This window comes from Lacerta agilis, chromosome 16 (assembly GCF_009819535.1).
Source record: "Lacerta agilis isolate rLacAgi1 chromosome 16, rLacAgi1.pri, whole genome shotgun sequence".
In the NCBI taxonomy this organism is placed as follows: domain Eukaryota; kingdom Metazoa; phylum Chordata; class Lepidosauria; order Squamata; family Lacertidae; genus Lacerta; species Lacerta agilis.
In genome coordinates, this window is record NC_046327.1 from 34,789,298 (window position 1) to 34,817,117 (window position 27,820).

Below are 27,820 nucleotides of genomic sequence, written 5' to 3' on the forward strand. Positions count from 1 at the left end.
AACCCAACATGGACCCAGCCGGCTTCCTGCTGCTCTGTCTATGGTCACTGTGGACTGTGGGATGCAGCCAAGCAGCTACGCAAGCAGACTCCATCAAGATAGAAGGGGACATCACGCTCGGAGGGCTGTTCCCCGTCCACTCCCGTGGCCTCGCTGGAGTGCCGTGTGGGGATGTGAAGAAAGAGAAGGGGATCCATCGGATGGAGGCCATGCTGTACGCCCTGGACCAGATCAACAGTGACCCCGACCTGCTTCCCAACATGACGCTGGGCGCTCGCATCCTGGACACCTGCTCCCGCGACACCTACGCCTTGGAGCAGTCGCTGACGTTTGTCCAGGCCCTGATCCAGAAGGACACTTCAGGCGTGCGCTGCTCCAACGGGGAGCCACCCATCATCGCCAAGCCCGAGCGTGTGGTGGCTGTCATTGGGGCCTCGGCCAGCTCTGTCTCTATCATGGTGGCCAATGTGCTTCGCCTCTTTGCCGTGAGTAGAGGGGCAGGACTTAAAAGTGGCATTTCCCCGGAAAAGGCCGAACAGCAATGGGGGGGCAGGGCGGTGGCAGGGTAGGAATAGGGGAGAATCATAGAATTGCAGAGTTGGAATGGACCACGGGGGTCATTAGTCCAACCCCCCACGTATAGGAATCTTCTGCCCAACGTGGAGCCAAACTCACGTAATTCACAGCTTCTGAACCAAAAGAAGAAAGCACCTAATCGTCAACACAACCTACAACCTTTGAATGGTTGTAATAGTTCTCTGGCTTCAGTATATTGAAATGAGCTCTTCTTGGCCATTGGCTTCGCTCATACCCTCCAACATTTATCCAACGAAAATAGGGACGTCCCATTCCATACTGATAATTTTACTGTTTATACCCCACACATCTTACTGGGTTGCCCCAGCCACTCTGGGCAGCTTCCAACATATAAAAAAACAACCCTTCCCTATACAGGATTGCCTTCAGACGGCTCGGGGGTCGGATAACTCCATACCCTCCTTTTTAATTGGATTCCTGTGCCTTTAACCAATGGGGCAGAAAACCAGCAGGCAGAGCGCTTCCTGGCATGAAATGTGATGATTGGAGAGATTGACCAGTTGAATTTCTGCCTGTCACGCTGCACTTAAAGGCACAGCAGGAGCCCTGCAAGCAGAGAGAAATGGAGGCAAGCCTCCCTGAGCACTTGATCATGGATGAGTAGCCCAGTCATACATAAACACATGCCTGACCTTTTAACTATACTCAGCTGGGAGTCTCTGGGGTGGTGGTGGGGGGGGGTAGCAGGGTCAGTTTGAGCTGTAGGACAGATGGCTTTTCCCTGACATGCCAGATTTGGCAGAGGTGCTTAGCAGCTGCCTAGGGAGGGAAGCTAGAAGTGGCAGGGCTGGTAAAAAGGGCAAGGGAGGTGGGCTTGGGTGAAAGGGTGGGCGGGCAATAGTTGCAAGGGAGATAAGTGAGTGTGGCAGGAAGCCTGGCACCACCAGAACACCACCTTAAAACCATTACAAACTACAGGACTTTGGGGCATCTGCACCACACACAGCTCCCCCCCCCTTTCCCTTAACGTCCAGCCCAGTGAAGCGTTCTGCGGAACCTGAAAGCTTGCTCATTATTTTGTGACAGCTTGCACAACGTCAAAGGAAGGTGCTGCCCAGTTGCGACTTTGGGATCATGGAGCTCGTAGCCAGACGCATGAACGCAATGCAAAGGATGTGCATGTTTATCCATGGGGGCCCTTCCCCACACGCCACACCAGGGGTCAGCAAACTTTTTGAGCAGAGGGCCGGTCCACTGTAGACCTTGTGGGGGGCTGGACTATATTGGGGGGGGGGGAATGAACGAATTCCTATGCCCCACAAATAACCCAGAGGTGCATTTTAAAGAAAAGCACACATTCTACTCATATAAAAACATGCTGATTCCCAGACCGTCCGCAGGCTGGATTTAGAAGGCGATTGGGCCAAATCTGGCCCCTGTGCCTTAGTTTGCCTACCCATGCCCCGCACCAACTACATTAGGGCTGCAGGAGGTGGGGAGTGACAGTGCAAAGCTTTTCCTGCCTGCTTTTGGGTGTGTGTTTTTTAAGTACGCACATTCATCGCCTCCATGCCATTAACACCATATCTCGTTTGATCCTTCAATGGACACAGAGAAATGGAGGCAGACACAGAGAATGAACTTTCAATGGTCAGCCTTTTTTTTTTACTATTAGCCAACCCCCCCCCCAAAAAAAAACAACACAAAACACCCCAAGCCTTTCTATATGTTGTAATGTGGGGGTCGTGATTCAGCAAGTGATTTCAGCTCTGACATAGCAGACAGGAGACAGCTTCTTCATGTAACACTCTTTATTCAGATAAACAAGACTGGGGAACTGATGAGAGGGATGCTACATTTATAGGGAAAGAAAAACTGGCTAGAAAGGATACATTTTGGAGGGAACAATCTCAAGCAATCACAAAGCTGCCTTTTGCTGGGAACCAATAAGACTGAGGATCCAAATGCAGCAACTTGAATGAACCAATAGTGGCTGTTCCTTCTGGAACAGGAAGGCAGTTACTTTCCCCTAATGTGAATACAGACAATAGTAATACAGATATTATAACCCTTGAATCAATACACAACACTATAAACAGCTGATTCATCAGGGCCAGCCCTACCATCAGGTAGATTCCTTAAGTGGCAGATGGGAGGAAGAGGAGGCAGCCATACATGCCACACGGTCTACTCAGTGCCTCCAACGTCTGCTGAAATGGGTGTTGATGGGTGCCATCTTGTTGTTCCCCTCAAGCAGCAAAATGCCTAGGGTGGGGAACCTTTTTCAGCCTGGGGGACACACTCCCCCAGAAGCAACCTTCATGGGGCCGCATGCCAGGGACAGGCAGAGAAAGAGTTGGCCGGGCAACAGATAGTTAGATGGTTAGAGCTAATAACTGAGAACTAGTACCAACCCCAAGGAGCAACCAATTTGTATCAAGTGTTCTTGGGTTTGCAGAAGCCTAGAACCGCAAAGGAGGGCCCAGGGGCTATAGGGGCCTGTTTCTCCCTCATTGTGACTTCACAAGACACACCCAAAAACCATGAGCGCAAGGAAGCCCCAAAGGATGCTCACAGGGGAAAGAGCCTGAGAGGCAATGCAGATCTAGGGAAATTTGCTGCCTCGCACATGGGTCCTGCTGTGCAGCCGCAGCCTCGCAGGCTCCCCCCCCCCCGCTTCCCCAGCCTCAGCTGTCCCTGACTGGAGCTGCTGCTGCTCATTTTGCTAAAACCCCTCTAATCCCCATCACTAATCGCTTTAATGGGGCTTCTCACAGACCCAGCGAGGGCGGGAAGCAGAGACATGCTGTGGAAAGGGAAATGGGACAATTTGGTGCTGCTCGGAGAGGAGGACAGGGGGCAGGATAATGGAAGCCAGCATTCTCACCGGGAAACTGGATTTTGGTGAGGGGAACCAGGAACTCTTGGGATCCATCTGCCTCAAAGACTGGGAGACGATCCAGGAGACGTGGGTTGGAATTGGGAAAGAGCCAGGATGATCAGCTCAGTTCCGTTGGATGCCCTCTGCCCTCGGTTTCCTCATGCTGCCCCCAAAATCTGGTATAAAACACCACTCTAATCTCTGCCTTCCATTTCCCATTTAGCATTTCTGTAATAATTATCCACAGACGAGCACAACAGCGCTATGATATATGCCAGCTGTCCCCAGCCTGGTGCTCTCCAAATGGTTTGGGCTACATCTCCCAGCATCGCTGACCATTACCCATTGAGCTTCATCTTGGATCTGGGTTTTGAACTGCAGCCTCCTGCATCTAAACCCAAAACTCAGTCCTCTTCTAGCAGGGCGGCTCCGGCAGCTATTTTTCCGCTGCCTGGCCTGGCGCAGAGCCTCTCGGGTTGTTTCCATGCTACAGCCCTTTAACGCTGCTGAAGCACTGGCTTTTCTGCAATCAGCTGGAAGAGGGATTGTGCACTATGTCCGCATGGCACTATGTTAAATGGCAATATCCTTCCCCATGGTCAAAACCTTTCTCAAACGTTTACTTGCAATTGAGTGATAGCCACCAATGTCCCCTGTAATGTTAATTGGTAGCTTCTTGTTTTCAGGTTCTGCTCATTTTATTCCTTCCTGTTCTACACAGCCGGAGGTTTTGTGGTGCACTGCCCCTCAATAAGTCAGGTTCTTTTCACTATTATGCAAGGAGAGCTTTAATTACAGGCTTCCTTTCATTATTATTGTTCTTTTATAGCAAAATAACTATTTTTCTTTAAAAGAAAAGAAACTTGTTTATTAACTGCACCACCACTCGGCAGGAAACAGAAGCTACCTAACTAAGGGTCTCTTAAGGAGCAATTGGGGGACGCGGGTGGCGCTGTGGGTTAAACCACAGAGCCTAGGGCTTGCTGATCAGAAGGTCGGCGGTTCGAATCCCCGCGACGGGGTGAGCTCCCATTGCTCGGTCCCAGCTCCTGCCCACCTAGCAGTCCAAAAGCACATCAAAGTGCAAGTAGATAAATAGGTACCACTCCGGCGGGAAGGTAAACAGCATTTCCGTGCACTGCTCTGGTTCGCCAGAAGCGGCTTAGTCATGCTGGCCACATGACTCAGAAGCTGTACGCCGGCTCCCTTGGCCAGTAATGCGACATGAGCGCTGCAACCCCAGAGTCGGACACGACTGGACCTAATGGTCAAGGGTCCCTTTACCTTTAAGGAGCAATTGATCTCTAACCACCTGGCAGCACTGAACAGGAAGTGATAAAAAGCACAGAACCTACTCTTATAAAAATTAGGTTCAACCCCAGAAGGGAGTCCATGAACCCAGGGGAGAGCCTTAGTAGGGCTCCCCTCCTCTCAAGAGCACTTATGAATAAATAGAGACGATACAGAATCTCCCAAGGCAAGGCGATAGCCCTTTATTAGAAACTGCTGCAGCAGGGTGTCTTGCAAGCAAAAGACCACGAACAAAGGCGCGCAAGTTCCTATATAGACTTTTGAAATTGCCCCCCTCCAGCTCAAGACCACCCCTCCATACATTAGAATTACATCACAAATTGGGAGGGTCTGGTAGCAGTGATCTGAGCATCTTGGACCCTGCCCCCATGTCTCCTCTTGCCCTCCACCAAAAACCCATCAAGTGAAACAAAATATATTTACATTTCCCTATATCCCAACCAAGTTAATCACACCCTTTTGTCTGACACTCAGGTATCAGGATGCCAGAGATTATCACTCAGGCAGAGGGCTGCTGAGTAGCTGGAGGGGCAACCCCCCCTTTTGTTCCTGAGACAAAGAAATACTTGGTCAGTTGGGAGTCAAAATGGAGTGAGGCCTGTCTGTGCTGTTTTTGTGGCCTTATTTGTTTTGGTACATTAATAACAATTATTATATATAAATAAAATACCTTAAAATTCTTACAACACTACAAAGAGGACGCTTTTAATCAGAGGCACAGTAGTTAAAAGCCTCAATAGTATTTTGACTGTCTACAGTTGGCAGGCAGGTGCTGCAATTACTGTATATACTTGAGTATAAGCCTAGTTTTTCAGCACATTTTTTGTGCTGAAAAAGCTGCCCTCGGCTTATACTCGAGTGAGGCGGGTGGTGGGGGTGGCGAGAAAGAAGCCCTTTCTCTACGCTCGTGCCGCCACCCGCTCTCCCCAGTCAACCATTCCTTAAGAAGTGTACAAGAACGGCGGTTCTTTACTCTCCCCAGGTAGCTTGTTCCATTCCTGAACTGCTCAAATAAATGCAAACTTGGCAAAGGAGGAGGAGGAAGGAGCAGCCCTAAGGGCTGCTTTCAGGCTGCTCGTTCCTCCTCCTCCTCCACAGCGGTAAAGGTGAACTGGCTTATACTTGAGTCAATAAGCTTTCCTAGGTTTTTGTAGGAAAATTAGGTGCCTCGGTTTATATTCGGGTCGGCTTATACTCGGGTATATACGGTATGTTTTATTGCAACCCCGCCCCTGAAAACCCCCCTCAAAGTGGGGGGAAATGCAGAAAACACTGGATTGGTAGAGGGGGATCATGATGTAATCTTCATTCTCTGAGGGGAGGGGAGGCAATATGAAAGAAAGGGGCTAATCTGGAAGCTTTCCTGATCTCATCTGCTAGCAGCTAGGGAATGCAATGCATATGAAAAGGAATGCACATTCCAGAACCTAGAACTGAGCCTCACCTACCTCATTGCCCTGTTACAGCATCTTTGGGTTGGAATGGTTTCCTCCACTAGTCTGGAATTGTTGTGACAATACTGTACCTATTTATAGGCTGGTACTTGGTTTCCTTTTTCAAGGGAATCATCCTTTTCAATTCTATGATAACAAAGCTTGGGTATTAAGTGCACACACTGGGGCCAGACCAGAAACACTGTGTTTGCCACATGACATATAGAGGCTTCAATCTGCTCTGGAATTATTATTATTATTATTATTATTATTATTATTATTATTATTAAGGTTTCTTATTCACCCTTCACAATGAGTTCCCAGAGTGAGTAGCAACAATTTTAAAATACAGAATTAAAATACTGATTGGCTAACCTTTGGTTAGCATATTTGTGAAATGCTGCATTCAGCTACTGGAAAGTACAGCAGCCCATTATGTATAAGGGTCAATTCATATATTTTTATATTTTATTAGGTTTATTTAACATACACTCAGTGCTTTTTTCTAAAAAAAAAAATGTTTAGGGGTACTCTCATTTTGACTCAAGAAAATCACCATTTTATAGTTCAAATCGGGATAAATAAATACAGTAAATGGACAAAAGTACAAAGATTCACAAAATGTTTAGGGGTATGTGTACCCCTGCATATCCCCAGAAAAAAGCACTGCATGCACTACATTATGGTTTATTATATATAAAAAATGAAACATTTTATACCGCATAAACAAATGGGGCCTGCAACAAAACGTTACAGTGCTCCTTATTCAGATCCCAGCCATTTCATTCCATCCATCCCATCTTTGGTTTTCTTATTTCCCCTCCCCCCCCCCACCCCAATTGTAAATTAGCACTTTGTGGCCACTGAGCATCGTTACTTAAACAGCGATCTTGTTGCCAGCAGGTGTTGTAGGATAGGTGTGGGGAACCTTTGGGCCCTCCAGATGTTGCTGAACTCTAACTCCCATCAGTCCCAGCAAGCATGGCAAATGGCCAGGGATGGCGGGAACTGTAGTTCAGCAATATCTGGAGGGCTAAAGGTTTACTACACCTATTCTAGGAGGTGCTAAAGTATACCCAAAAAAGGCATGGAAGTCACCCAGCCCTGTTCTGAGGACATTACCATCTGAATGCAATAGGGCTCAAACAAAGGTAAAGACGGAGGAAGAAATTTGGTGAAGAGGTGAGACCTTCAGATACAAGCCTCTGCTAGCCCAGAAAGGTCCTTGCAGAAGAAATGAGGCACAGCAGAGACTGTGGTGTCTTTATGATATATGGTTTATTTATGCATATATGCAACCTGAGCCTACGATGGAAGGGTTCACAGCAGCAACACCCCAAAAGGGTCTTGCTTCTCCCATAGCTGCAACCTTGGATGCCAGCAGAAATCAGTCGAGGTTCTCTGTCTTCTTTTCCAGCCTGCAGGTTTTCCCCTCTAGGTCACATCGCAACCAACTCTGCTCTCAAACTAAGACTTTGTCCCTCTAACTATCTAAGAGCTGGAGGAGAGGCCCCACCCATTTTTCATCTGGCACAGACTCCCTCTCCATTGCTCTCTCAGTGGCCCATCACCTGAACACAAGAAGCTAGTCTGGATTATATTTTAACACCTGCTGGATCCAGGGGTTAGAATGGGCCTGGCACCCACAAACCCATAACAATATGACCACATCTCTCCAGTTCTGGGTGCCACAATTTAAGAAGGATGTTCACGAGCTGGAACATGTGCAGAGGAGGGCGACCAAGATGATCAAGGGTCAGGAAACCAAGCCTTATGAGGAACAGTTGAGGGAGTTGGGTATGTTTTAGATTGGAAAAGAGAAGGCCGAGTGGAGAGATGACAGCCATCTTCAGATATCTCAAGGGGGGGTCACATGGAAGAGGGAAGAAGCTTGTTTTCTCCTGCTCTTGGGGGGTGGGACACGAACCAATGGATTTAAGTTATAAGAAGGGAGATTCCGACTAAACATCAGGAAGAACCTTCTGACAGTAAGAGCTGTTTGATAGCAGAATATTGGGAGCTTGTGGACCCTCCTTCTTTGAAGGTTTTTAAGCAGAAGTTGGATGGCCACCTGTCCTTTAGTGGGTGCTTTAGTTGAGATTCCCATATTGCAGGGGGTCAGACTAGATGACTCTTGGGTATCCCTTCCAACTCTAATTCTATGATTCTAATAGAGAAGAGAAGGATATTCCAGGCCTAGAGAGGCCTAGGAGCAGGTCTGGAGCATAATTAGGGTAGGGCAATATACCAGCACCTAGCGATTCCCATCTTCTCTCCACCCCTCCAGATACCCCAGATCAGCTACGCCTCCACGGCTCCTGAGCTCAGTGACAGCAACCGCTACGATTATTTCTCCCGTGTGGTACCTCCGGACTCCTACCAGGCCCAGGCCATGCTGGACATTGTCAAAGCAATGGGCTGGAATTACGTCTCCACGCTGGCGTCCGAGGGCAACTACGGCGAGAGCGGTGTCGATGCCTTCATGCAAATCTCCCGCGAGGCTGGTGAGCCAGAGAATACCTGATGGGTGACATGGAGGGGGGGCAGCAGAGCCAGGAGGAGCTGAACACTGAGAGACCTTTCCGCTTGACCCGCCACTTTCCTCCGGGAGAAACTACTGTTTGGCACTGAATCAGAACAAACGGCAATCAGGTTTTCTGCAGCTTGCCGCCTGTTCCGATTGAGCACCAAAGAGTGGGTTTTCCAGGGGGAAGCAGTGGGACAAAGGCAAAACTGCTCAGAAAGCACGGGGCAAGCGGAAGGGACAAGCAGAAACAGCGCCTTCAAGGAAGGTGTCGGATGATCGCAAAACGGTCCAGGAAGTGGCCGTGGCAGAGGATAGAGCGGGAGGGGGGAAGGGGGGGGAGTTAGCAGGTGGGGGGAGCAGTGGCAGTGGCAACAGGATGGTGGTGATGGGGAAGAGGTGGCAACGCGACATTCCAGTGTGTACCGTCACAAAAAACGCACTGAGCAGAAGTGTGGACGGGCCCTTGGCCAAACACCCATGGGTGCAATAATTACGCCTGACATTCTGGAGTGTTTGTGGGGAGGGGGAGAAGACACGTGCCAGTCATGGGCATCAAAGCAGGAGTCTAGTTCCCCATACCTACCTGTCTTTATATACAGTTACAGGTGGGTAGCCGTGTTGGTCTGCCATAGTCGAAACAAAATAGAAAATTCTTTCCAGTAGCACCTTAGAGACCAATTGAGTTTGTTCTTGGTATGAGCTTTCGTGTGCATGTTTCAGTGTATCTGAAGAAGTGTGCATGCACACGAAAGCTCATACCAAGAACAAACTCAGTTGGTCTCTAAGGTGCTACTGGAAAGAATTTTCTATTTTGTTCTGTCTTTATATAGTTAGAGAATATTTATCTAAGAAAAGATGTCACCATGCTGCTGTTTGTGCCCAACTGCAGCTTAGGGACGGAACAGCGTGCAACACAGGCAGGTGAGTCTGCAAATGGGAGCAAGCTGCCTAGGCTAGCAGGCACACGGGAGCCACCAGGATCAGTGGCGTAGGAAGGTCGGGGCGTTGAGAGCGGCACACCCCCGTTCCAGCCTGGAGGGGGGTGACACTCGGTGCCACACACACCCCGCGACTCCCAAGCCGCCGTCTGGCACCACTTCCGTGCGGTGGCAGCTGCTCGCGCACTGCAGCCTTACAAGTTGCCACACAGACAGGGTGCCGCTCGCGCCCAGCATCCGGGACAGACTGTGCAAGTGCGGAATCCCACACGGACTGCGCATGTGCGCACTTGCGCAATCCAGATGCCAGGTGAGAGCAACCGCCGCTCGGACGGGATGAGGTAGCCTGTCAGTGCGGCTGCTGATGCCCGGCAGCCTTGCGAGTTGCCGTGCGAGCAGCCGCTGCACGCATGGGCTGCCACAGCCCGTCCATGCAGCTGCTTGCGCCCGGCAGCCTGGACAGACTGCGCTCCGTAGCGCGCATGCGTCGTGACATCACAACACACACGCGCTACGGAGTGGCACCCCGCCTCCGGAGGGTGCCCCGTTTGCCACTCCGGGCGGCAAAGTGGCTCTGTACGCCACTGACCAGGATGGGCCAGGACAACAACCTCACATTGTTGAGAAAAAAGCACTGGGGAGGGGGACGTTATAAAGAGGAAAATGTGCTGAAGGGAAAGGCTCAAAAAGTCCTTTCCTCCCACAGTTCCGCTTTGCAGGTTTGTTTCTCTAACCTGTGGCTCTCCAGCTGCAGAGGCTAAAGTGCTAGACTAGGACCTGGGAGACCAGGGTTCAAATGCCCTCTCAGCCATGAATCCCATTAGGTGTCCGTGGGTCGGTCTCTCAGCCTAACCTACCTCACAGGGTTCTTGTGAGGATAACAATGGAGAGGGGGGTTGTGTGTGCGAAACCCTGAGCTCCTTGGAGAACAGGTGGGGTAGAAATTAAATGAAATGAATAATAAACTCCCACAAGGCCTAGCAAACATGGCCAGTGGTCATGGGAGTCGTAGTCCAGCAATTTCTGGAGGTCCTTGCCTGCTCTGAGCAGGGGCAGCTGCCTAGGAGCCCAAGCAAGCCTCTGTCTTATCCCTTGACACCTCGTCCTTTCTGAATTGGAGGTGCCAGAGATCGAACCTGGGATCTTCTGGGCTCCTTCCAATCACTTCCTGAATCTTTCTTAAACCCGTCAGGTGGAGTCTGTATCGCCCAATCCATCAAGATCCCACGAGAACCCAAGCCGGGAGAGTTTGACAAAATCATCAAGAGGTTAATGGAGACCCCCAACGCTCGGGGCATCATCATCTTCGCCAACGAGGACGACATCAAGTGAGTGTGCTATTTAGCGGAAATGCTCAACACGTCCTCCAGGGGGAGCGTTGGGAGCGTACTTTTCCGTGTACAAGACTAGGTTTTTTTTAACTTAAAAATTATGTGAAAAACTGTGGGTACACGGGGCAATCTCCCCCCTATTTTCTTAAATTGGAGTCCTAAAAATAGGGGGCGTCTTATACACTGGAAAATGCGGTAATTCTCGCTTTCCCCCCCTGCGCCCCCTGCAGGCGAGTGCTGGAGGCTTCACGCCGGGCCAACCTGACTGGCCAGTTCCTGTGGGTCGGATCCGACAGCTGGGGCTCCAAGATCTCTCCTATTCTGAAGCAAGAAGAGGTGGCTGAAGGAGCCGTCACCATCCTACCCAAGAGAGCTTCTGTGGAAGGTAGGCAACAAGGGAGCACTGGGGCCAATTGTAGTGGGAGAGAGTACGACAAGCAGACGCGGACCCCACACCTTTTTGGACAGGGTGTTTTGGGGAATGGGACCTCAGCTGACCCTCATTCTTCCCCTTGCTTTATTTCTCACCCGAACACGCTTGCTTTCTAAATTTAATCTGCTCTTAAGCGCCGCACCATAATTGCCCTGGTTGAGAATACGAGAAGGCGCTAAAGGACATTAAGTGGTAGCTAATCCATTTTAAGGGGATCCTGGGTCTGTGACTTAACACACTTGCAAACCAGCCATTCATGGCTATTCACTTTTGCTGCATGCTTGAGGGTTTTAATCTGCGAGTGACTTTGAGTACGGGACCATGGCTGGCAGCTATTCTGAATTGATTCCTCTGAAACCAAAATAGAGGAATGGAAAGATCAGGGAGTCTGAGCAAATAGTTGCTTGGAGGGTAGACTGACTACTTCTGTAGAAATAGGATCTTATGACTTGGGCTGCCATTTTTATTCACCTGACAGCAGCCTATGATGCAGGCAGAAATCAACAGGTGCAGCTTTCCCCTATTGCAGCAGCTCTAGGCTGCCTCTTCTGGGCTGGGGAACTGTAGTCCTCCAGATGTTGTTGGACTACAACTCCCATGATCCCTGATCATTGGCCATTATATCTAGGGCTGATTGGATCCAGACGTCAACAACCTCAGGAACACACACAGAGAGAGGGCCTGCTTTCCTGGCAACCTTCACACACACACACCCTACAGGATCACACAGCATTTTAGAAATAAAGTATTGGAAAGGTTGGGTTTGTCAGCTGATTGGAGAAAAAGTCAGCTTGGCTGGCTCTTGGGCTTTTAATAGCAGCATGATCTGCTGAAATCAGTAAAGGTAAAGGTAAAGGAACCCCTGACCATTAGGTCCAGTCACGGACAACTCTGGGGTTGCGGCGTTCATCTTGCTTTATTGGCCGAGGGAGCCAGAGTACAGCTTCCGGGTCATGTGGCCAGCATGACTAAGCCACTTCTTGTGAACCAGAGCAGTGCACGGAAACGCCATTTACCTTCCCACTGGAGCAGTACCTATTTATCTACTTGCACTTTGACGTGCTTTTGAACTGATAGGTTGGCAGGAGCTGGGACCGAGCAACAGGAGCTCACCCTGTCGCTGGGATTCGAACCGCCAACCTTCCGATTGGCAAGCCCTAGGCTCTGTGGTTTAACCCACAGCGCCACCCACACCCCCCTGAAATCAGTAGGTGAAACTTTTCTTGCATGGATGGAGAGAATATTATCAACTGCTTGGTCTAAACCACTGAGCCTCTTGGGCTCCTGCCCACCTACCCTGTTTCTCCTAAAATAAGACATAGCCATAAAATAAGCCATAGCAGGATTTCTATGCATTTGCGAAATATAAGCCATTCCCCAAAAATAAGCCATACCCCGAAAATAAGCCATAGTGACGCGGTACCTCCCATTAAAACAGCCTGGGGAGGCGTGGCTATGCAGCGTACCGATGCGACACGGTTAAAATAAGACATCCCCTGAAAATAAGCCATACTGTGTTTTTTTGAGCAAAAAAAATATAAGACGGTGTCTTATTTTAGGAGAAACACAGTAGCAGTTCAAAAGCACGTCAAAGTGCAAGTAGATAAATAGGTAGAAGCGGCTTAGTCATGCGGGCCACATGACCCAGAAGCTGTCTGTGGACAAACGCCAGCTCCCTCGGCCAGTAAAGTGAGATGAGCACCACAACCCCAGAGTCCGCGACTGGACCTAACAGTCAGGGGTCCCTTTACCTTTAATGTCTACAGAGGTCAAGCTCCTATTACAGCTGCAGCTATGGAGGCTGGTGAAAAAGTTGGCAATGCAGTAGAAGGATGCCTAAAAAGGCCATGACCTCCCTGTTGTCTCCCCCAAGGCTTTGACCAGTACTTCACCACACGCTCCTTGGAGAACAACCGGCGCAACATCTGGTTTGCTGAGTACTGGGAGGAAGATTTCCGATGTAAACTGACTCGTCCAGGGTTGCAACCTGATGAAGGGGCACGGAAATGTACTGGTATGGAGGCTTTTGGAGTGAGCTTAAAACAAGGCAGGGTGGTGCCAGGGATGGGGGAGGAATTCAAGTAAGTTCTCATTTGAAGATGAACCTACCATCGAATCACAGAATTGTAGAGTTGGAAGGGACCCCAAGGGTCATCTAGTCCAACCCCCTGCAATGCAGGAATCTCAGCCAAAGCATCCACAACACATGGCCATCCAGCCCCTGCTTCAAAATCTCCAATAAAGGAGAGTCCATTCTACCCACAAACAGCTCTTCCTGTCACAAAGCTTTTCCCGATGTTTAGTTGGAATCGCCCTTCTTGTAATTTGACATCACTGGTTCGAATCCTACGCTCCACAGCAGTAAAAAACAAACTTGTTCCTTCTTCCATGTGACAATCCTTGAGATAGTTGATGATGGTTATCACATCTCTTCTCATTCGCTGCTTTTTCAGGCTAAACATGCCCAGCTCCTTCAACCATTCCTCATGTGGTTTGGTTCCCAAATTTGCACTTTCAGAAACCATATGTGAACCAAAACACAGGAATCCTTCAAAATCTGCAGCGCAGCTGTTCAGCCAAGTAATATGTACAAAGCGCATATGCTTAGGCAAGAGTGTGCACAAAATGCGTGTATTTGTGAAAACAACATACAAACTTGCATTATATTAGGAAATTTTCCTTTGCCAAAATGTGCATGGTAGGCAAAATTGTGCTTATTGGGAAAAGTATGCAGCTGAAATGCCAACACACCCTTATGAGGATTTTTATTTTAAAATCACAAATTGCTGCAGAAATGTGGGGAGTTGAAGTTAAAATGCGGAAATGCGAACAACTTAAGGGTTAGGAAAAGGAGAAACCGAGAGAACCAAAAGTAACAGAACCATCAATTCCTTAGAAGATACAGAGAACAGCTGTTGCCAAGTGCTTCCCCACTCACCTGGTTCACAACTGTTTCCTCCCAGCCTGGCTGTGCACTAATCCCTATTTTTGAGAGGCAGCAGTGTTAGAAAGGGAATATTATCGGGGAGCTGCAGGGCCTGGGTTTATTTCAGTGCTCTGCAGGGAATGGAGGGGATTAGATTTCCAAGTGGTGTGTCATCCAACCCCATCCCCTCCGCAGAATGAGTTGCCGCCTTCTCAAAGTACTGCTTTTCCCTGCCTGGAGCCCCCAAATCCAGCCTCCCCTGGCTGAGATAGACCCGGGTTGAATCTGGCTTTTCTTCTGAGGGTTCTGTTATTGCCATCATCACAAAGGTTCCCAGTTCTTCTCACATGCTCTCCTGAGCTTCTGCCTGGACCCAAATCGCTCCATGTTCCCTGACAAAACTGACAGTGTTTGGGGGTTTGTTTGTTTTCCTTCTCAGCTGACGTCTGACTGAAATTATCAGTATGGTGCTGAATTCTTTGATCAAAGGATGTGCATCGTAAAAATAATGAGATGTCTGCATTATTACAGGCCTTGGAAATAAATCCGGCAAAAGTCTGTAGCCAACAAAAAAATATTACTGGCCCACTTGCCCACAATGTACGCAAGTTGGCTACCTGGGGCCTAAAATGGGGAACTTTTTCTAAAGTTTCCTTCTTTGCCCACCTAGAGGCAATTCATATCCACAACGGGCAAACAAGAGTCAACTGCCTATTTCCCATCTTGCTTATTCAGCTTAATTAAAAGTTGAAAGTACTGTACATAATCCTAGTGAGCAATGACTAAAGTGGTTATCCTGGTTTGTTCCCTGCCATAATAATAATAATAATAATAATGTATTTATACCCTGCCCATCTGGCTAGGTTTCCCCAGCCACACTGGGCGGCTTCCAACAGAGTATTAAAATACAATAATCTATTAAATATTAAAAGCTTCCCTAAACAGGGCTGCCTTCAGGTGTCTTCTAAAAGTCTGGTAGTTGTTGTTTTTCTCTTCGACATCTGGTGGGAGGGTGTTCCACAGGGCGAGTGCCACTACCGAGAAGGCCCTCTACCTGGTTCCCTGTCACTTGGCTTCTCGCAGCAAGGGAACTGCCAGAAGGCCCTCGGCGCTGGACCTCAGTGTCCAGGCAGAAGGATGGGGGTGGAGATGCTCCTTCAGATTAAAGTTAATCTTACTATTCGTCTGTGTGGCAACCATTGTTTCACAGGAGGTGTTGATTAGATTAGATTGAGAGCCAGTGTGGTGTAGTGGTTAAGAGCGGTGGAATTGTAATCTGGGGAACCGGGTTCGCGTCTCCTCTCCTCCACATGCAGCTGCTGGGTGACCTTGGGCTAGTCACACTTCTTTGAAGTCTCTCAGCCCCACTCACCTCACAGAGTGTTTGTTGTGGGGGAGGAAGGGAAAGGAGAATGTTAGCCGCTTTGAGACTCCTTCGGGTAGTGATAAAGCGGGATATCAAATCCAAACTCTTCTTCTTCTTCTTTACTGGTAACCAGATTACATGTGCTGATCTTTACACAAAGTATTAGGAGCTCAGGATAACTTCCAAGACACAGACTGCTTCCGAGGTCAAGAAAAGTTCATAACAGAGATCTCTGTCATATTAAGTTATGCCAGCATTTCCACATGTCATGATCTACACTACAGCAATAGATCATGGCAAAAGTTTCAGAGTAACACACACCTATTCGCAGTTGGACTCCAGCTCCCACCCTCTTCCTCAGCCGTTGGCTAGTTGGAGCTGATGGGAGCTGGGAGTCCAGAGACCCACAGCTTCCCTTCCCCTCTGGATGACAACCAGCATTGTCATACTCTAGGTAGACTCATCATTGGCTGTCACCCCTCTGTGCTTGGTTCTGATCCACATTTTACCCTTCCCCGCCACAGGCGACGAACGGATTGGAAGAGACGCAACGTACGAACAGGAGGGGAAGGTGCAGTTTGTCATTGACGCCGTCTATGCCATGGCTCACGCCTTGCACAACATGCACCTGGACCTCTGCCCAGGCCACATCGGGGTGTGTGAAAAGATGGACCCCATCCAGGGCCAGACTCTGCTGCGCTACATCCTCGCCGTCAACTTCAATGGTGAGATGGGCAGAGTCCCTTTGACCGCAGCAGTGTCAGGTTGCTTCACCTGGCCTCAAATACAAAGGGCCCTTTTAACGATTTGCATGCATTTAAGACTGAGGGTTGTCTGTAGTGCTAGGCCAACTCAAGAGTAGGTCAACTGAAATGAAGGAACCTAAGTGAGCCAGGTATGCCAGGCTAGGAGCATCCCAGACCCTAAGATTTCAGGGCCAAAGCTTGAGATCTGGGGACGGTCCCCAGTGAAGTCACAGGAGTGGCCCAAATTAAAGACATTCTCACTCACCTGGAGACTCAAGACCACCATCTGCCAACAGGGTGATGGGCAAGGAAACCTGAAGCCTTCAGGTCAGACCTGGAGGTCTGGAAACCCTAGCATTGAGCTAACAACAGAGGCTGGTTGGGCCAATTCAGTAGATCTCTTCTACAGCAAACCCGCCATCTTACAGATACTAGATACAGGCTTGGTTGGGACCTGCAGGCCTCATCCAAACCAAACCCCAATACTATAACAGTCTGAAGAGCCTTGCTGGCATCCATACTCAAGACCCAGTAACTCACAGTGGACAGTCAGACACCACAATGAAGTCTCTCACTGCTCTTCCCCAGCAACTGGTAATTTAGAACTGTGTTGCCATGTTGCCCTTGAAGGTATCATAAGCCATGGTGTTGATAGCCCCATCCTCCTTGAATTTGTCCAACCCCCTTTGAGAGCCATCTCATTCAAGAGAGGCAGTTAGCATCCCACTTGCAGTAACCCTCCCCTTCCTACAGGCAGCGCTGGGACACCTGTGATGTTCAACGAGAACGGAGATGCGCCCGGCCGCTATGACATCTTCCAGTACCAGCTGACAAACATGACGACCCCCGGGTACAAAGCGATCGGGCAGTGGACAGAATACCTACGTCTGAATGTGAGTGACCCAAGCACAGCACCAGAGGTTGCTGTGGGGCTTGGAACACAGTGGGGATTTGGCCAGGAATCTGTGTTCTCATTGGCAGCCACATTGTGTCGCATTCTGACACCATCAGACCGGGATATTTGAGGTGCAGAAAAAGGCTAGAGTGCAACACAGCCCTGCATATGCAGGACAGGAACACAGCATGGTCTCTAGGACAAACCACTCTTCCCTCTATATCTCTATGGTACCTAGATCTGTTTGCCTATCATTGGTTGCCTCACAAGTCATTCAGTCGGTGGCCTGACTGCCTTCTCACCTGCCCATCCCCACCCCTCTTTTTTGAATGAGAAGAACCCATACGCTTTTCTGCTAAGTTCCCATTCAAAGCCCAGGCCCACAACTCACAATCACCTTCCAGCGCAGAACCCACCACATTGTTCTCCATGGAAGTTGTCCTTCAAGCTTGTGCTTGAAGGCTGCACAAGTCCTATAAAGGTAAAGGGACCCCTGACCATTAGGTCCAGTCACGGACAACTCTGGGGTTGCGGCGCTCATCTCGTATTACTGGCCGAGGGAGCCGGCGTACAGCTTCCGGGTCACATGGCCAGCATGACTAAGCCGCTTCTGGCAAACCAGAGCAGCGCACGGAAACGCCGCTTACCTTCCCGCCGGAGTGGTACCTATTTATCTACTTGCACTTTGACGTGCTTTTGAACTGCTAGGTGGGCAGGAGCTGGGACCGAGCAATGGGAGCTCACCCCATCATGGGGATTCGAACTGCCAACCTTCTGATTGGCAAGCCCTAGCCTCTGTGGTTTAGACCACAGCACCACCCACATCCCTATAGCCACTTATTAATAATAATAATAATAATAATAATAATAATAATAATAATAATGTATTTAAATGCACCACAATGGTTCAGCACTGTTATATGCGGTCCATGACAGCCACGGTTTGCAAGAGCCATATACCTGGAAAGCCCATAACCATGTTTCCAATTTGTTGTGGCTGGGGAAACTCAGCCAGATGGGCAGGGTATAAATAATAAATTATTATAAAATTAAATTATTAAATTATTATTATTATTGTACATTTGGGCAGTGTGTTCATGGCAATTTCGTCTGTGAGGCTAGCATTCTTTGCAGATGGTGCCCCTGTGTCTCATGGTCATTGAAGAAACGTTTTAGTAGAAGAGATGTTTCCACATAAAACATAATAAAGATACAAATAAGATACAAATAAAAAAATACAGCAACAATCCCCAGCCAACAACCCCCCCCCCCCCAAAGCAATACCCCCTGTGCTGTTCAGCACCCTCAGCTTTTGTAGCTGGAGTCAGTGACGGCCCTGCCCTCTCAGGCCAGGTGAGAACAAGCCAGCAGGTTTTCCAGGACTCACAGCCACATGAATAATTATTACGATATTATTATTAAATTACTCACTCTTCACCCTCAGGTGCCAAGGCAGGTTAGAACAAAATGTAATGGAATTGTGCCTGAGAAAACACCCCTGAAATCACAGTAGGAATAGGGAGATACAAACGGGATAAATAAAGCTGTATCAATAGAACTGCACGATTTTCAGGATTCCGAAACCCTCTTCTCTGCAGAGGTGTTTTTAAAGTGTTCTGCTTTTAAAAAATACTTTCCACAATGACTTTTAGGTGCTCAGGAAGGCCATGAGAATCTACTATGGAACCCCCTGTTTGTTACAAAGGATTCTGGGGCATGCTCTGTGATACACTCGGTTCACAGGAAGGCCTCCACAGGTTGGGCTTCTCTGGCCTGGATGATATTGCAGAAGATGGCCAGTAAACTCTGTCAGGGAAGCTTGTCCACAATTACTGGTCCTCTCACTGGTTTATCCAGGGATGGGGAACCTTTGACTGCCCAGAGAAGTTGCTGGACTTCCATAATCCCTAATCACTGGCTGAGCTGGCTGGGGTTGATGGGAGCTGGAGTCCAACATCTGGAGAGATTAATCTCTGATATGCTTCCTGGAAATGCTCGGGTTCCTTGGAACAGCTTGGAAACCACTGCTCTGTGGCTCCCATCTTGTTTATGTATCTCCCTCTATAGATTGATGACATGCAGTGGTCAGGCGGCCAGAAGGAGATCCCGTCCTCCGTGTGCAGCCTTCCCTGCAATTCCGGCGAGAGGAAGAAGATGGTGAAGGGCGTGCCCTGCTGCTGGCACTGTGAACTGTGCGACGGCTACCAGTACCAGCTGGACGAGTTCAACTGCGAGATGTGCCCCTTTGACATGCGGCCCAACCTTAACCGCACGGCCTGTCGCCCGACCCCCATCGTCAAGCTGGAGTGGAGCTCCCCCTGGGCCGTTCTGCCCATCTTCTTGGCCATGCTGGGCATCCTTGGCACTCTCTTCATCATCGTCACCTTCATCCGCTTCAATGACACGCCCATTGTCCGAGCCTCCGGCCGAGAGCTGAGCTACGTGCTGCTCACAGGGATCTTTCTCATCTACACCATCACTTTCCTGATGATTGCAGAGCCTGGCATTGGCGTCTGTGCCTTACGGCGCCTCTTTCTGGGCTTGGGCATGTCCATTAGCTACTCTGCTCTGTTGACCAAAACCAACCGCATCTACCGCATCTTTGAGCAAGGCAAGAAGTCGGTGACGCCACCCAAATTCATCAGTCCCACCTCCCAGCTGGTCATCACCTTCAGCCTCATTTCAGTCCAGATAGTGGCTGTGGTCATCTGGCTGGGGGTCGCACCTCCCCACAGCATCATTGACTTTGAAGAGCAGCGCACGCCCAACCCGGAGTTTGCCCAGGGGGTGCTCAAATGTGACATGTCAGACTTGTCCATCATCTCCTGCCTCAGCTACAGTATCATCTTGATGGTCACCTGCACAGTCTATGCCATCAAGGCCCGTGGTGTGCCAGAGAACTTCAATGAGGCCAAGCCCATTGGCTTCACCATGTACACGACCTGCATCGTCTGGCTAGCCTTTGTGCCCATCTTCTTTGGCACAGCGCAGTCAGCAGAGAAGGTGGGAACAACCAGGCCAAGAAGTGGGTTGTAGAGGAAAGGAAACCTGGTAGGCGTGGCAGGGGTTGGATTAAGCAGCGCACAAGGACCAAGATATTTATTTACTCATTTATTCATTTTACTCAGGGACGCGGGTGGCGCTGTGGGTTAAACCACAGAGCCTAGGGCTTACTGATCAGAAGGCCGGCAGTTCGAATCCCCGCTTTATTGCATTAATGTGCACATAAAAGTGCACATTAGTGAAGACAACTCACAGAAATGCATTCTATTAGGCAAAATTGCTTTGCAAAAATCTGTATATTAGGGGAAATTGCATACAAAACTGTTCATATTAGGAGAAATACACACTTAAAGTGCTGGTGAATTTTCATGAGGTCTTAAAACTAAGAGAAACCAACATTGACAGAGCGGCCAATTTCTAGTCCAGACTTTATTACCCACATTCGCATATGCAATACCTACTGGTTTGCCCCTTGTTGAGTTAACCCTGTGCTGGTCACTGTTTCTCAGCCTAGCCAACCTTACAGGGTTGTTGTGAGGAAAGAGGCGGGATAAGCCCACATCTGCTGCCCTGAGTTGTCTGGAGGGAGGAATACCAATGCAATAAAGCAAGCAGGACGGGAATTTAGACCGATGACCCACCCCCAAGCCTTCCTCCAGTTCTGTGCTCCTGGGTTTTAAATGTCACAACATTTCCTGAACTATCGAGTCTGTCATTCTCAGAGGGTGTGCAGCGAGAGAGCTGCTAGGGGTGCCATGATAAATCACATTCATTCAGTAATTAACGGTTGCCTAGGAGCACAATGCGCCTGCCTGGCGCATCTCTGCACAAGCCGGTCCTCTAGCCTTTTTGCCTCCCACCCAGTTCGGCAACTCATGTAGTGAGTGAGGCAGACTTCTCTCCAGGTGGGTAAATCCTGACTCTGCCCCATTTCCGAAGCGAACCTTCTCTGGTATAAAGGTGAGGCATGCCTCTGATTTCAATCCAGGGCAGAGGTGGGGGAACAAGGTTTAGCTCTCAAAGGTTCCCCTCCATATTCAGAGGGCCCCATCCGCAATGTCAGGACATTGTGTCAGGCCCCTCCTTCAATCATTTGGAGAAGCTTCCATATCAGGGATGATTTGTGCTCATGATCCTACCAGGGCAGTCAGACACAATCCTGCTTTAAATGCTGTGCCGGCCTGCAAAAGTTTTGGGATTGTTACACTGCTTCATTTCCTATTTGTGCATATCCGGTCACTTCCTGCTAAAATCCTGCAACCTTTCAAACCATTAATGTTTGAGGCCGGTTGTGGGAGGAGGGGAGCTCCTGCTACAGCCCCTCCGGACACCAATAATGTGTTAGCATCGAGGAAAGCATCACAGAACAGCTAGTTAAGCGGAATGAATCTGCCACTAATACACTATTATTGCGTCAAGAAGGTGTTGCAGAATGGGCCCACAATAAAGCACCATTCGGGAAGGGCCTTAAGTCCACTGACATCAACAGTCTTAGGCATGCAAATGCCAATTAAATGCATGTAGGGCAGGTTAAAAACCCATCACGGTCCACCTCTCTGTCACAAGCTGTTTCCCTGTCTGTGCTCAGGTTGGACAATCAACAGAATCAGGCAGCGAACTTCTCCTTGGGCTGTATCATTCTGGGTTGTAGGTTTGAAAAACCTCCCTGGTTCTCAACAAATAACAGATCAGGAGAGAATCCTAGGTTGAACCCTGCTGTGCTAGTTTTCTGCAGGCGGAGCTTTTGGAAACTCCGGGAAGCACTCAAAACCTGAAATGATACAGGCTGGGATGAGGTTTGCCCCCCACAATTGTATGATGATGATGATGATGATGCCTGCCTTGTGGAACGCCCTCCCATCAGAGGTCAAAGAGATAAACAACTACCTGACATTTATAAAATACCTGAAGGCAGCCCTGTTTAGGGAAGTTTTTAATCTGTGATATTTTAATGTATTTTAATATTTGTTGGAAGCCGCCCAGAGTGGCTGGGGAGACCCAGCCAGATGTGCGGGGTACAAATAAATTATCATCATCATCATCATCACTTATTACTTATACCTCACCCATCTGGCCAGGCCTCTGCAGCCACTCTGGGCGGCTTCCAACAGAATATTAAAAACACGATAAAACATCAAACATTTAAAACTTCCCTAAACAGGGCTGCCTTCAGATGTCTGGTAGTTGTTCTCTTTGACACCTGGTGGGAGGGCGTTTCACAGGGCGGGTGCCACTACCAAGAAGGCCCTCTTCCTGGTTCCCTGCAACTTGGCTTCTCGCAGCGAGGGAACCGCCAGAAGGCCCTCGGAGCTGGACCTCGGGGTCCAGGCTGAACGAAGTGGCCCCGTTCCGGTAGAGGGAGAAAAGATAGCCCTCCCTTCTTTCTTGGCCAGCCTCCCATTCTTCTCCCTGCCAGATCTACATCCAGACGACGACGCTGACCATCTCGATGAGCCTGAGCGCCTACGTGTCGCTGGGGATGCTCTACGTGCCCAAGGTCTACGTCATCATCTTCCACCCGGAGCAGAACGTGCAGAAGCGGAAGCGCAGCTTCAAGGCGGCAGCCACGGCCGTCAACGCCTCCACGAGGCTCTCGCAGAAAGGGGCGCAGAACGGCGAGAGCAAAGACGAGAAGCCGGACAGTAAGTAGCCAGAAAGTAGGTATCGCTGTCTTATTTTCTCTTTTGATGGCCCTTTCCCGATGTGCCTCAACTGACCTCCGCCTGCCCTGTAAGTACCACCCCCTCCCTTCTGCCACCCCCAAGGTGTTCCCACTCCTCCCATTACCACCACCGCTGTGCCTTTGGGCCTGACAGAAACGGGGGCTTTTTGCCCCCCCCCCCGTTGTTTGGAGGAAAGGCCAACTTTCATCTTTTTCTCTGTCTCGTTCCTCATTGCAGTAACATACCAGAACCAAAATAGCCGTGACGTGAAAGGAAGTGTGCTCTTAAACGTCAGCCCCACTGGTTTAAAATAAAAATAAAAATCCATCAATAAAAATGGGCCTTACCAATTAATAACTGACATTTTCCTTGATTAATCTATCAGTTTAAGTTTTCAGACCTAACAGGAAATCCTGAAGAGCTGGGGAGAGTTTCAGGTCCTTCACCTAATCGCCCTTTGTTTCTCCTGTTGGAAAGGCCTGGTACAATAGTAGTTGAAAGGCAGTCAGGGCTACTTGCTAGTTGGGAATTTGCAGCAGAAATGGGGGGGCAAGAAAGGACGGGGGCGGGCTTTGAGAGTCCCATGCTCTCTCTCAAGGAAGCTGAAACTCACTGTCTTCCTGGTGGTTTGTGGGGATCTCAAACCTTCTCGAGAACTTTACAGTAAGCCTGTTGAAGCCCAAACATAATGTGACTTCAACATAAAATAAAAACTAAAAACAATTCCTTCCAGTAGCACCTTAGAGACCAACTAAGTTTGTTCTTGGTATGAGCTTTCGTGTGCATGCACACGAAAGCTCATACCAAGAACAAACTTAGTTGGTCTCTAAGGTGCTACTGGAAGGAATTGTTTTTAATTTTTTATTTTGTTTTGACTATGGCAGACCAACACGGCTACCTACCTGTGACTTCAACATGCTTGAGTTAATAGCTCCACCCTGGAGTTATTGCCATCATTCCTTGCAAGCCTGGAATAGACATGCCACCTTGCCCTTTTCAAAGACCGGGGAAAACCAGGAAGTTGTGTTCATTCAAATTTTGTTGGGCTGCAGTTCCCACTACCCCTGGCCTTTGGCTACGCTGGCTGACACTGACAGGAGTCGGAATCCCTTTTATTTAGAATAATTTATGCACTGCTTAATCAAAGGAACCCTATGCAGTACACGTAAAACGTAAAGCAAGTATTACTTAAAACAATAAATCAACACACAAATAAAATCAGCATAAATTAAAGACGAGTACAGTGGTACCTCGGTTTACGAACTTAATCCGTTCTGGAAGTCCGTTCTTAAACCGAAACCGTTCTTAAACCGAGGTTCGCTTTCCCTAATGAGGCCTCCCGCCGCCAGTGCCCTTCCACCGTTCGGATTCCGTTCTTAGACCGAGGTAAAGTTCGCAAACCGGGACACTACTTCCGGTTTTGTGGAGTTCGTAACCCATTCATTCGTAAACAGGACTGTTTTTAAACTGAGGTACTAGAATCATAGAATCATAAGAGTTGGAAGAGACCACAAGGGCCATCCAGTCCAACCCCCTGCCAAGCAGGAAACACCATCAAAGCATTCCTGACAGATGGCTGTCAAGCCTCTGCTTAAAGACCTCCAAAGAAGGAGACTCCACCAAACTCCTTGGCAGCAAATTCCACTACTACTATACACACAACTTCTTTATGTGCCGGGGCAGGCCTGCTGCAATGGGATTTATTTTGAGCAGGCACCTGAAACAGCATGACAGGTGGAAACTGGTCATCTTTATTCGCTGCTCTGACCACGTCTGCCTTTGGCTTAGCCCACCACTGACATACGGACCCCAGAAGGGGGGGAAAGCCCTTGGGCTGGAAAAGTTACCCACCCCCACTTTAACAAGAGACGGGCAGGGCTTGAGCCTGCCCACACATACATCCCAGCATGCATGCACCCCTCTGGGTCGCCCATCCAGACAAGCAAGAGGCATGATCAGAGTTCATGGGCAAATTCCAGCCAGGCAAAAACTCCCAAGAAGAGTGTGAAGCAGGAATAGTGGGTGTGTAGGCTAGGGCCAGGACCCCGGAGCCCAACAGAGAGCCTTTGAGGTCCGCATTTGGCCCACGGGCTCAAGGCTTCCCACCCCTGCGTTCAGAAGTTCAGGCACCGAAGATGAACGGGACCTCACAGAGGCCTGGAAGCTTCCCCAAGGGCTCCTGTGTGGCGTTCCCGAGCGCGAACGAAGAAGGCGGCAGATTCGCTCCCGTCGCGTTTTCTGCAGCTGCAAGCAGGCCTGGAGCCCCTTTGCACACTGGCCTTCGAGGGGAAAGCGGGGTGGGGGTGGCTCTGGAATATTAATAGCTACCCTCTGGGTGAGGATGTCCCAGAGCAGATGGCAAGCGCTCACAGCCAAGAGCGCACGCCTGACCAAGCAATGCGCAGAAACAAGGCGAGACACAGGAATCTTGCCTGTTCACGCTGCCTCTGCCCTCTCTGTCCCAGGAGATGCCACTTTGCCCACGTTCTCAAGATCACATCCTTTACTTAAAGTAACAACAAAGCAACAAAGCAATAGCTTAATGAGCACGAAAGAAAAGCCATCCCCAATTTTGCCTCTGCTCAAGCCAGTGGGGATTCAAATCCCCATTCCATTCATCTGCATGCATTCAAAGAGGGGCAGGAATCCAACTTCCTGCCATCCCAATTTAATATTCATTGGTGTGTGTGTGTGTAACTCAAAAAATTAGAATATCGTGGAAAAGTCCATTTATGTAAGCAATTGTTTTCATTAGCTACTGGAATTTTAATAGATGAGATAGACTCATGACATGCAAAGCGAGATATGTCAAGCCTTTGTTTGTTATAATTGTGATGATTATGGCGTACAGCTGATGAAAACCCCAAAGTTGAGATTGTTAATTTGGGGTTCTCATCAGCTACAAGCCATAATCATCACAATTATAACCAATAAAGGCTTGACAGATCTCACTTTGCATGTCATGAGTCTATCTCATATATTAGTTTCACCCGTTAAGTTGAATTACTGAAAGAAATGAACCTTTCCACAATATTCTAATTTTTCGAGTTTCACCTGTACATATGCATGGGGATTCCCTTGCTGATTTAGGCCAAGGGAAATTTAATCCAGACTCTGCTTCCAGGGCATGACAGACAGGAACACACACACCCCGGAGTTAGTTCCCACTGCCTGCCGTTCATGGGTATACTACAGTACTGCCTTTGAACATGTTCTGTTTAGTTGTGAGCTTGAAAAATGTGTAGTGATGGCTTACCTAATGGCTTTTTTGAAAAGCAAGCCAAGCTTTCACCAATTCCACTGCCCAAGAACCTCACCCCCTCTGCTGTGTTTTAGATCAGGAGTGGGGAAGTTCTGCCCCCACACCAAGATGTGGCTAAACCACAACTCCCATCCGCCCTAGCAAGCATGGCCAAGTGCCAGGGATTATGGGAGTTGCAGTTCAGCAACATTTGGAGAACCAAAGGGTTCCCACACTTGTTCTGAGTTATCGTGGCAGCTTGAAAGTTTGGGAATGTTCACAGTGGCAGGAGAGGATATATTTTTTATTACTATCCTTCCTAACTTGCGCTGGCAAGTTCCTTTACTTAGCAGTTTACATTCCCCTTTTTACATGCACAGCAGATAGCTGGCTGCAGGCTCGTGTGAGCCTCTCACTAATATACAATTCAGTCTGTTTCAGATTGAATTGCACATTCCTGGTAAGTTCCCTTGAATCCCTCTTAAATGAATAAAGATGCAGCAATCTTATTCAAAGTCAATAAAAGAAGTTTACTCACATCAGTTCACAGTTGGTTTCCTGAAGGCATACATAGTTACAAATATGTACATGTGGATCTACCCCATATGGGGGAATAATCCCAGTGCTTCTGCTAGCTGAGAGCTAGCAGAGCAGTCCTAGCTATTGTAGAAGCAGGTCAAACAAAGAAGGGAGTCAAAAAGAGGGAGGTGTGCTGCGTTACTCGTCCTTTTGTTACCTGGACAGGTTAGGTAACGCCCACCTTCTATCACATGCAAAAGGAAGAATGATCCAACTAGGAGGAACAGGAAGTTTCGACTGGCTGGACCAAACATTCACTCACATGTCTTCTCTAGCATTACAAGGAATGTTGTACTTGACTGCCTCTCATAGATCACATCCCACAAAGTATGGTGGCAGCAGAGTGTATATGGGCAAGGGCCCATTCGTCTAGAGTCAGGGTTGGCGTAGGTAGGAGAAACTATTGGCCCTTCAGATCTTGTTGGGACTCCACTTCCCATTGGCCCCAGCAAGCACAGCCAATGATCAGGGATGATGACAGAGGCAGTCCAACACTTGGGAGACTGAAGTGTCTCTGTCTCTGAAATAAACAGCTGGGCTGCAAGTCTGTTGAGGGCTTTTCACGTTCGCCCAGGCGACTGTGTGGAAGCCCCCAGATTATGAACCAGGTTCTTGGCTTAAAGTCCTGCACCCAGATTATGAACAGCTCCCCCCCCCCACCTCTGCAGGCAGGGTTTCCGATTCAGGGTCCCAGCGTGACCCCTCCCTCCCCGCACCCATCCCTCTCTAACAACTCCCCATTTTGTGTCCTTTGCAGGCCTCCCTAAGGTGATGTACATCAGCTACACAGAACTGACCATGGAGCCCACATGACCGAAGAAAAGGACGGGCAAAACCATTGCGGGGAATGGGAGGGGGGAGGGTTTTTTGCGGGGTGAAGCTCAACAGAAGGGGCTGGGGTGGGCATGTGTTGGGGAATAAACCTGTATTTTTACAACACCACTTTGCTTTTATTTTCCCCCCAGCTGCAGCCTAAGGGCATTCAGAGGGCCCTAACTGAGGCCTTCCTT

General features: G+C 49.0%; 1 protein-coding gene across 1 annotated transcript; it reads left to right on the top strand.

The window, feature by feature from the left end:
* On the top strand, positions 1–27,665 carry GRM6 (glutamate metabotropic receptor 6). The gene is made up of 10 exons (XM_033173736.1): positions 1–485; positions 8,450–8,666; positions 10,820–10,955; positions 11,189–11,343; positions 13,265–13,405; positions 16,208–16,408; positions 17,183–17,322; positions 19,392–20,327; positions 22,744–22,969; positions 27,568–27,665. Exons 1-10 carry the CDS (start codon positions 9–11, stop codon positions 27,621–27,623), a joined length of 2,685 nt encoding a protein of 894 aa, XP_033029627.1. The 5' UTR covers positions 1–8; the 3' UTR covers positions 27,624–27,665.
* Positions 27,666–27,820: the final 155 nt, after the last annotated feature.